At 41.1% G+C, this 11,372-nt stretch overlaps 1 protein-coding gene across 1 annotated transcript; it reads left to right on the top strand.

Annotated features, from left to right (window-relative positions):
• The first annotated feature begins 2,160 nt into the window (after window positions 1-2,160).
• On the top strand, window positions 2,161-10,606 carry SHISA3 (shisa family member 3). Its single transcript, XM_089497757.1, has 2 exons — window positions 2,161-2,425; window positions 10,170-10,606. Exons 1-2 carry the CDS (start codon window positions 2,161-2,163, stop codon window positions 10,604-10,606), a joined length of 702 nt encoding a protein of 233 aa, XP_089353883.1.
• The last annotated feature ends 766 nt before the right edge of the window (window positions 10,607-11,372 follow it).

Here is an 11,372-nt window from a genome sequence, read left to right as displayed (position 1 = left end):
AAACCGTAAAAGGAGTAATCTTGCCACTCATATACGGAAGGAGACGGCTGCCATCTTCTAGCTTGGGAGGGTGGGAATCGTGTAAAGCCAAGTGTCCCCAACCGTCACCAAAACCCAAGTTTTGGCTGATGGCATTTTTGGGGAACTACAAGAAACAAAAACATGTTTTACAAACAAAAACAAAGAAATATATTAGAGAAGCTAAGAAAAAGCCAACCTTCTAACTACGCTTACTTTACTGATCCCTCTCTTAAATTCACACTCCTCTCATGATATTAACTTAAATGCATATGATAGCTAAGACAACCGTTTAAATTCCCATTTCAATCAGCCAATCAGTGGCAAGAATCATCGAACCATCGAGGAGGAGGGCAGCTGCAGCTTCTACCGCGGGTAAGTTTTTAGTTGTTTTTTTCGTACTTATGCTTTATTCTTTAATGGCGCTGTCATTGTCCCTGCAATGATGAAGAAGCAGCATTTCGTTTCCTGACTCCATACAAGCAGCAGCGCCATTTCTTCCCTGCATGCACATTGGGTCCTGTATGGCACTTGTCGGCGACTAATATAAATCAGACTAATAAGTCATCGCAATAGCAGGGATGGGGATAAGGTTCACAGAGGGAGGCTGTTGATTTCCTGCAAATATAATCTATTTCTTGTTTGAATTCCTCTTTCAGTTAGAAGAAAGTTTATGAGAAATGAATAGCGCAAAAAGAGTGATTAGTCACAGAGAGAAATTCCGATTCTAAACATCACATTATAGAGAATAACCAAACAGGCATGTATGCTGATTATAAAATATTAACCCTATAATACCCACACGCATGTGAAACATGATCAGGACATAACTATATTTATTTTTTAATTCTTGGTGGAATTATAATTCCGCTCTCGCTTTAGGTAAAGCCCTCTTCCTTCCAGGGGAACTGTCACTCTACCAACGGCTACATTTTATTGTTCAGGAATAAACTCGGAAGGCTCTTGTCTATCAAACATGTCAAAGCGCCTGTCGAGACTTTAAAATATACAGTGGAGAGAATGCGATCTCCAATGAAAAGGCAGATTTGCAATGCAAAAATATCTGTTTAGAAGGAAGACAATGCACACTTGACCTTCATTAATGTGACCTCCTGGCCCTGAATAAAAATAGTTTGGCTTAATTAGCTCAGGTCCTGTAGCTCTCAAACCCCCAGAAAAGAAATGTGCTGACAGTTATTCCTCCCCCTGCTCCAAAAAAATATATATATCAAAAAATCTATGGGAATGATGAGCATTAAATCCATCCTGGCAGGACCCCTGCTTATAATCCGGCACCAGGTGGTCACCCAGGCTTTAATACCTTCCTGGTATTAATTATTTATCGGCACCGTGATCTTGCGTTTAATTTACTAATATGCATAATAAATCTATTTGGGTTTTTAGTAAATATCCATAACATCGCTGCGTTTATGTGATGTACAGTTAGTTCGAATTGTGCATGAATTCTGCAGCATATTGGAGGAATGCTGCTGATCTGGAGGAATGAGATTGTGTTGTTTTTTTCTGGGAAAAATCCACTTCAAATTAGTCTGCATTTAAAAGTAAATTGTCAGCTCTGGGGGTTGTGTTGGGCTTCATTGTGTGGCGGCTCCCGCTGGGAGGCTGGTGACAATGGGAAGCAGTGAGTGGCAGGGAGCTGCTCTCATTAGTTGCCTTGTGACCCCAGGGGGGCTGGGAGTGACAGCGGGGGGGGAGGCGGGGGTCTCACAGGCTGCCAGACATGGACAGAGGGAGACCACCAGAGGCTGTCTGCGGTGAGTGAAAGCAGCACCGGAGCTCTGATAAACTCCAGGACTCGGCTGCCAGGGAAGTGTTTGCACCGCAGCTGCAGCCCGGACACATCCAGCAGATCGGACTGCGGGCACCACGCGAGAAAATGACCCACTCCGTGCCATAACGCTTTTTATCCCTTTCGGCAGTATGCTGCCGTTTGGAAGTAGAGAGGAGAGGCAGCTGGTCCCCGCTGTGTAGGTGCCCTCCGCCCCACACTCTGCCCTCCCGACACGTTTAGACTCCCGATGGCCGGATTGGAGTCCGGGGCGTTCTGAGGACACCGGAGCCTAGCCAGGCGAACCGCGGTGACCGCCCCGTCCCCTGCCAGACGCGCTCAGGACTCTCGTTATGGGCTCGTTAGGCTGCTTCCTGATGTGGGGCTTTCTGACCTGGGGCGCAGCGAGGGCGCAGGGCGAGTACTGTCACGGCTGGCTGGACTCTGCGGGCAATTACCAGGCCGGCTTCCAGTGCCCGGAGGATTTTGACACCGTGGTCGCTACGATCTGCTGCGGCTCCTGCTCCCTGCGCTATTGCTGCGCCGCAGCGGACGCTCGGCTGGAGCAGGGCAGATGCACTAACGACCGGGAGCTGCAGGACCCCGGAGTCACAGCGCGTAAGTGCCGGCCAGCAGGGGGCAGCCTCGCCGCGGGGGGGCACTGAGCACCGGGCTCGGGTTAGGGGACAGTCGCTCCGTAATATATTAAGGCTTTTTCGTATCGGTTTCACCAACAGGCAGCGACACAGCACATGCAGGCTTTCTTGTTTTGGGGGTCTGAAGTCTTCCCCCCAATCATTTGCTGGACAATCCACAAAAAGATGCAATCAGTAAAGCTTTCAGAACCTCAGAGGTCTCTTATTCAGATGAAATCAATACATTGGGAGGTGTTAGCAGAGTCCCCTAACACAGGTGTGCTGACCTTTAATTAGAGATAGTCACTGGCTGTAGTTGATTTACAACCCCTAAAACACTCAGCCAAACTACAGAAGTGGCAGGTCATCGAGATTAGTATCTTCCAAGTTCAATGTTTATAATACCAAACAGGCACTCAGTTGGCAGCGCTGGTTGTAGATTATTATTATTATTATTTATTGTTTTATATAGCGCCATCACAAATGAAAAAGGGATGAAACGCCACATAACTCGTTGGCGCTATATAAAGAAATAATAATAATGATAATAATGATTATAATCATAATATAATAAATAAGAATATTGCTGTATTAGCCCAAGAGAAAATAGTTCAGTGAATCGGATACCTTTATTCAGACAACATAGAGAAAGATGGAAAGTTACATGAGCTTTTGGGACCTCAGAGGTGACTTCTTCTGATCTCTATAATATTTCAGAAAATAATGTACTCAGATCTTCAGGTATGAAACTAATAAATTATATTTTGTTTCACCAAAGTTAAATGAATTCACTAGTTATTCACACACCATCTTCTTTAAAAATAGTTCCATGTTAAAGCAGAATAATAATAATCTCCAGCATTCTTTAAAATAATATATGAATTCAGTTCAAGCGATTCATCTCATAGGCCAGTTTGTGTATAATGTATATAATAATATAGAGAAATACAATTCACACAGATACCATAACATACGAAAACCAGATTGCAGCGGGGAAAAGTACTTACATGTGTCCAAATCTATCTATCTATCTATCTATATATCTATCTATCTATCTATCTATCTATCATCTATCTATCTATCATCTATCTATCTATCATCTATCTATCTATCTATCTATTATCTATCATCTATCATCTATCTATCTATCTATCTATCTATCTATCTATCTATCTATCTATCTATCTATCATCTATCTATCTATCTATCTATCTATCTATCTATCTATCATCTATCTATCTATCTATTATCTATCATGTATCATCTATCTATCTATCTATCTATCTATCTATCTATCTATCTGTATGAGCGTGTTCCCAAACACAAGTATGCTGTCTGCATATTTGTATAAAACATTCATGCTTAAATATTTACATCTAAACAGAGACAGTGCACCTGCTTTTTTTATTTTTTATTTTATTTTTTTTACAAATCAATATAACAATTTTTCTATCACGGGGATATTCGAAACACAAAAAAGGAAAATGCACATAAGAGTGTTTAGTATCATAAACATTTTTCCCCATCAATAATTTGGTAGCCAGAACTAGGGCCAATTAGTCAGATTTAAGTGGAAGACGTTACATTTTGTCTAATATCGCACATGGTGGATGTATAGATTATGACTTTTTTCTTTATTTCCGTCTGCTGTATATAATATGTAGAAAGGCATCTGAATAGACTACACACAGAAGTGTAAAAATAAAAAAAGATTGAGATTGTGATTTTAATCAAATACACTCTTTAAGGGTTGTGTCCGGTGCAGCAAATTGTTTTATTTGGCTGACTCTGGTAGATTGGTTTTGTGACAAAGGACCGAGTTTACTTAAAGACGTTGATAAAGCTGTTGCAGTGGTTCTGTTTCCCGTTATGGATTAGAATGGAAACAATTTATTAGAGTTTCAGTGCTTTTGTTGGTGGAACGTACTCATACTTCTTTCCCATGGGCTTCCGCACTGCGCCTGGCTACTATATTTTGTGCAAAGTCTTAACATCAAGTTCTCGATTTCAATCTGTCATCATTATTATAATCAATAAGGACAGGAACATGGAATATTAACATTTAAGACGTGTCAAGATATCACAATGTGCATTGGAAGAGAGAGACTTATTTAACCTGGAGAGAACTCTGATCTAGTATTTCTTAAATATACTTTGAGAACCTATTAGCCAGTGTGCGCCGTGAAACAGTTAATGTATCCTTTAATCCAATGAAAAAACATGATTTTCCAGGATGACGGCCCAGGAAATTAAGAAATACGATATGTGATAATTTTACAGTAATGTGCATGACTTAATATTACAGAGAAAAGCACTTAATTGGCTTCTAATTAAAATCTGGGACATGCTTATTGTGTGGATTCACCAGTCTATGACATACGCGGGCGCAGACTGTTCTGATTTTAAGCAGGGTCATACCAGGGACAGGGTTAGAAGAATAACATGTAGAGCACATAATTTATTGATAATTCATACACATTGTGATAACCTCACATGGAGTGAAATCACAGTTACCATAACTTGGGGTTGAGTAATAGCACAAGTATTGTTGAAGACACCTGTCACAACGTCACAACTGATGGAACCAACAGAGCTTTGTCGAGATTAAACCTACATATCAATTCTCTTTGGGCAAATGCTTATTAGTCAGAATCTAATAGACAATATTTCTCATTTTTTCATTTAATAAAAATAATAATATGCAATATTGGGAGCAATTTATTATTATGTATTGATTTATATAATGCCATCATATTCTCCAGCACTGGAAATGGAGTAGTGGGCAAATATCAAACAGTACAGACTTCCATTGCAAATACTGCGTAATGTGTAGACACCACAGAGAGGACGATTAATTAGTCTACTGTATGTACTCAAACATCTACAAACGTCAAAATATTTGGTCATACAGAATAAGAAAATTGGCCTGATCATCTAATTGGTACAATTATAATGAAGATCTTGACTTGGTCTTATCAAATAAATTCTAAATTCCATGCAATTGCAAAAAATGAGTTTCATATTCTGTTTAAATTCCTTGGGCGCAGGTCAGAACATGAATGGTACCTTTGAGCAATTAAGTCTATTTTTTTTTTATAGAGGTTGGCAGAGCATGGCTTAGCGGGCTAAACCTCTTCATTTAAAGCTATAATAGTTTTCACGCTGACCATATTAATAGTCAGCAAGTGGTGTAATAGTACACCCCAAACCGCCTTTGCAGCAATAAAATCCCAGCGGAGGGTGGATTTTGTATCCTGATTGAATTTTATTTTGATATTTACAGTAAATGGGTCATTTAAGAGTAATTCTTTTTTGTGGGCTCCATGACAGAAGTGGTCCTTTTGTGAAAATGAAAAATATACTCCCCATCCTACTCTCTATCACAAATATTCTTTTTTTTTCTTTGGTTACATGCAGGGCCGGACTGGCCCACCGGGATACCGGGAAATTTCCCGGTGGGCCGGCAGGTCCGTGGGCAGGGCGGCCCGCAGACTAACCCTGAAGACAGCCGCTGAGCGGCTGCAAATGGCATTGAAGGCCTCCCTCGGTGCCAGGGGCGGGCTGGGCAGGGGGACAATTGCCCCCCAGGCTGCCCGAAATCTAATCAAAGTGGCCGCTGGGTGCTGATGCGGCCGGCCGGCATCAGCACCCAGCAGCCGTGTGCGATGGCCGTCTTGTGATGGGAGCAGTGTGAGGGGTGAAAGCTCCGCCCCCTCGCACTGACCTTTCACCCCTTACGCTGCTCCCATCACTATGCGGCCATCAGACTGCTGGGAAAGTAATCTAAACGGCCGATGCGTGCTGATGCCGCCGGCCGCCTCTGCTTCAATACTTTTTTTTTTTTACTTTATATGGCAAGCCGATCCAGCTTACCATATAAATAAAAAAAAAGTGTTAAAGTAGCTCCGGCCGGTGGCATCAGCACGCATCGGCCGTTTAGATTACATTCCCAGCGGTCTGATGGCTGCATAGTGATGGGAGCAGCGTGAGGGGTGAAAGCTCCGCCCCCTCGCACTCAGACTGCTGCAGCACCGGATGTCAGGTCAGTGACTTCCTGTCAGCATAGAGGAGAACAGTGTGCAGCTACCAGAGGACGGAAGTCAAGAAAAGTAGAAGGTCAGTAAACCAATGTATTTTTTGTACTGTATAATATTTTTTTGTATTTGTTGAAAAAAAAACAAACCGGCATGTGTGTGTATGCAAGTGTGTCCCCCTATATGCCACTCTGCCTCCAGAAATGCCTTATACCCCCCTATATGCCACTCTGTCCCATGATATGCCTTTTAACCCCTTATATGCCAGAGTTGCATATAGGGGTATAAGGCATTTCTGGATGCAGAGTGACATATAGGGGGTCAAAAGGCATATCTGGAGGCAGAGTGGCATATAGGGGGTTAGAAGGCATATCATGGGACAGAGTGGCATATAGGGGTATAAGGCATTTCTGGATGCAGAGTGACATATAGGGGGTCAAAAGGCATATCTGGAGGTAGAGTGGCAAAAAGGGGGTTAAAAGGCATATCACGGGGCAAAGGGGCATATAGGAGGGTTGAGGCATATCAGGGAGGCAGAGTGGCTTATGGGGGGGTATAAGGCATTTCTGGAGGCAGAGTGACATAGGGAGTAAAAGGCATTTCTGGAGGCAGAGTGGCATATAGGAGGGTATAAAGCATATCAGGGAGGCAGAGTGGCATATAGGGGAGCATAAGGCTTTTCTGGAGGCAGAGTGCCCCATGATATGCCTTTTATACCCCTTTATGCCACTCTGCCTCCAGAATGCCTTATACCCACTATATGCCACTCTGTCCCATGATATGCCTTTTAACCCCCTATATGGCAGAATGGCATATAGGGGGTTAGAAGGCATATCATGGGACAGAGTGGCATATAGGGGGTATAAGGCATTTCTGGAGGCAGAGTGGCATATAGGGGGTTAGAAGGCATATCAGGGGGGCAGAGTGGCAAGCCTGGGGGCAGAGGTGCATAACTCGGGGGTAGGTTGTCAAATGAAAGGAAATAAAAACCAAACATGTCTCAATCATAGCTTTTATTAAATATGGAAAAAAATAGTCTACATGAATTAATAAAGAAATAAAAGTTTCTTACCAGAATATCGTGAAGAATAATGTGATCAGTGTTTTGTTCCACTGAATAAAATTTAACCTTTTCATCTAAAAATGTTTGCAGTAGCAAATGTTTTGATCCCATTATGTGTAATGTATTTAATTTATTAGGGCCTTTTAACACTTTTGCTTTCTGGCATTTTAATACAAATAATGAGATAAAAAGAATGGCGAATAGTGTGACTCGGGTGTGTATAAGGGGTGCGTGTGGGTATAAGAGCTTGACCGTGAGATAAACTATATGGGGCTGGTCTCCAAATTTTTCCAGGGCTGCTTTTCAGTCCCAGTCCGGCCCTGGTTACATGCGAGGATCTTGAAGTGCTAAATGGGAATTTAGGTTTTTTATCATAGGTTTAATGTGGTCTTTTTATTATTCCAAGCAAATCCCACCAGCGCTAAGCTATAACATTATATATAGACAATCTGAGAATGGATCTTGGCTTCAACTAGCTCCTCTGTTCTTATCAAGAATTTGCCATGTAATGGAGAATAAAAATATACAAATAACTTGGATTATGTCCACAATCAACTAATGCTAAAAGTGCACAGTTCAGTCAATCAAAAATGTGTTACTTTTAAAGAGACAACAACATTTAAACCAAGCCTAAACTTTGAGAAACTTTCTAGTTTTGGTTCAGAAGTGCCATTACTGTGTGCTGGTAATTAATTAAGCCTACACAAAAAAATTAAAATTCATCTGACGCTTAGAAATATGGGTTTTATAATTGCATAAAATGTTTTAGAAGAGCTCTTTGTGTTATAAAAATGACTGTTGCTTTAAGAGGGCTCTGTTAAAATCAGTTTAAAGGATAACTATTCCCTGTGCGTGGCATTTCTTTACCCTATAACATCATTTTAAAAAGAACACATGGAAAAAAACAAACTTCTCAGTTCAGTAATATGTGGGTTATTTGGCAGATAAACATTTTGCAACTACGGTAATTTTGTGATCTGATGGCAGAATTATTCCCCAGAATTCTTGACTTGTGTTTATTACAGGGATTTCATTAAGTGGTAGTTTTCATTTCAGTGGGTGGCTTTGCTTAAACCCCTCGCCTCTTATGCAGAACCCAGATCAGCGCTGGAGATGTTTAAAATATGCCATTTTACACCTGTGATAATATAGCTTTCTGTACCGGCAGACTTTGTGCCACTATGAATTACGCTTCTACATTTAAGAAAGACATCTGGTAAAAGCAACACTGTGTGCTCATGGTGGACATACAGATAATAACTATTACAAAATAGCTGGGTTAAGGGAATTTCAGGGAATTTAAACATGCATAAAAATATCTTTAATCTAAGATGAGACCAAGAACCGATTAAGGTTTGAGTCTTTACATCAGCACAATTGGCAGATGGATGCGCCGAATGGATCTTATCTGCTGTCAAATTCTGCATTTCTATTTTGCTGCATTCTGCTTACTTGGTAAAAAGGAACAATCCTGTTTCGCTAGTCCTTCCATACAGAATGATATAGAAATGGTAATATACTTCTGAAGATACACATGTTTTCTATAGTAGTGCAAGCTTTTTATTTTCTCACAACGGACATTAAGTAAACACCACAAAAAGTATAAATACCCACAGTATATAATATGAACACTTTGTAGCGGATCCTTTGCAAATCAAATACAATCACAATAATGTGTATTTTTAGGGAAGATAGGACTGAATGTAATTTAGGTGGGTGAGTTTCTCCCTATACATTATCCATGTGTTTCCTCCGGTGCTTGTGGTGTACAGTGTTGATGTTTGAAAGCAGTGATACCTCATTATTTATTGTGTGAAAGTTCCCTTCCAGCTCCGAGGCTCACTTAGATTAGCAGCTTGCAATGATAAATTTGAGTCAAGAAGTCTACAATAAGCAGACAAATGAGAGCATTGAAGCCAGCGTGTTCTAAAGCCTGGGATCAGTTATATATTCTGAATACAGTTCTTCTTCAGCTACACTTTTGAAAGATGGAACTTGTAGTTAGGATCTGGTATCGTCATTTAAACACATTTGCTTTATTTTATATCAGCCCTAGCGAACCTTTTCAATGGGAAGGATTAAGCTGGCCCTGGATAATGCATAGTTAAATTGGGGAAACCATTGTAAGAATGTCCCCTTATTAAATATGCATTATGTATGTTCTTCCTGCAGGAGAAGCTCTTTGGTTTAGTCTTAGCCCAAAGTTTAGTCTGTGCATTGAAATTTTAATCTCACATGCAATAGTTTATGGAGTACAGCCAAACTTTGATTTTTATTTCTGTGTGAGATAATCACTTACATATTCCGTTAATCTCTCAACTGATCCAGGTTTAGACTTTCACCAGGACTGTCAGAGAGCATCATGTTAATCAACAGCGAGCTGGACTTATAACTTGGAAACGGGTACAATTTTAAGAAAATTGATTGAGGCTAAGGGCAGTTTTTGCTTCTAGAATAGATAAAAATTTAACACTTAATGGTCAGCAGTCTTGTAAAGGGGAACTGAAAATGAATTATGTGGATATTTGTTTTATATCTGTGTTGTATCCTAATGAAAATAAGAATATTTTACATGATGCTGCAGATTACTGTTGGCTAAAGACATGTTTTTTTCTCTTTTTGTCATGCAGAACCTGTGTATGTTCCATTTCTCATTGTTGGCTCCATATTTATCGCCTTTATCATTGTGGGATCCTTGGTGGCAGTCTATTGTTGCACATGTTTGAGACCCAAGCAGACATCTCAGCAGTCCATGAGGTTCATGTTGCGCAGCTACCCACCAGAGACTCTGCCTATGATCCTTACCAGCAGTAATATAAGAACGCCTTCCAGACAGTCTAGTACTGCAACTAGCTCCACCTCGACTGGAGGTTCTGTGCAGAGACTGTCCTCCTCCAGGGCAGATCCAGGCTCTCTGGTGCCATCCCCACCACCACCCTACTCATCTGCACATTCAATCCACTTAAATCCATCTACTACGTTCCTGGTGTCCACCCAGTATTTCTCATACCCGATTCAAGCCGATGCCGTCACCAATAAGAGTTGTCCAGATTTCAGACACAGTTAACACAGAGCTAACAACATTAAGGAAACCAGCGACTCCTTTATTTTTAACTATTGTCAAGATTTATATTGAGGACAAAAGACTACACAAGAGTATTCGAAGGCAATACAAGATGTGAGAAAGACTGCATTGAAAATGTATTCTGCAACGTAAAATAGTTGAAATGCTCTAATACACAATATGGAGTAACAAGGACTGGTCCAAGGATATTATAACATGTATTTCCTGGTTAAGAATATCTAATACTGTAAATCGTATAGACTTTTTCTGGTGCATGACTGATCAAATCAGAGAGTTTAGGTGGCCATTTCTGTAGATTTAGGGGCGCAGTGGAACTTTACAGCTGATTATGGGTGGTGGGGTGTCCAGTTAGCAGGGCTTTTTAGTTACACCCAGCTATATCACTTAGTAGGTTGGGGTGCAGCACAGTAGCCCTGTAGTGGTTGATAGACTCCCTTGACCCCTAGTTAGGAACTGCATCCTCAGATGGCATCTGGGGATCTTGGGCTTGCAGGTCAGCACTAGTTGGGCAGCTGGCATCTGCATTACCTTGGTCAGTCCTGTCACTTGTCTGACATCAATGTCAAAAGAACTGGAAAGGCCAAACATCATGCAAGGAGAAAACACACCACGTGAGTGACAGAACAATGGCCACCAACTCCTCCAACACTGAATACAATGATCTGGCACTCAAGTAATGTCACAGCTGTGCTTATTAGCCTTTTACACGACAAGTGGTTTGCAAGGGTAACATTACATATCACAAGTG

Source organism: Sceloporus occidentalis, unplaced genomic scaffold, assembly GCF_023333645.1.
Source record: "Sceloporus occidentalis isolate IW3139 unplaced genomic scaffold, rSceOcc1.0.p SCAF_107, whole genome shotgun sequence".
Taxonomy (NCBI): domain Eukaryota; kingdom Metazoa; phylum Chordata; class Lepidosauria; order Squamata; family Phrynosomatidae; genus Sceloporus; species Sceloporus occidentalis.
The sequence above is the reverse complement of the archived record's forward strand: the minus strand, read 5'-3'. Positions and strand labels throughout refer to the sequence as shown.

What these genes read in the sequence shown, in the direction of transcription:
- SHISA3 (XM_089497757.1), top strand. Translation starts at nt 2,161, where the DNA reads ATGGGCTCGTTAGGCTGCTTCCTGATGTGGGGCTTTCTGACCTGGGGC. An exon ending in GGACCCCGGAGTCACAGCGC is followed by an intron (nt 2,426 to 10,169) that starts GTAAGTGCCGGC and finishes TTTGTCATGCAG; the next exon opens with AACCTGTGTATGTTCCATTT.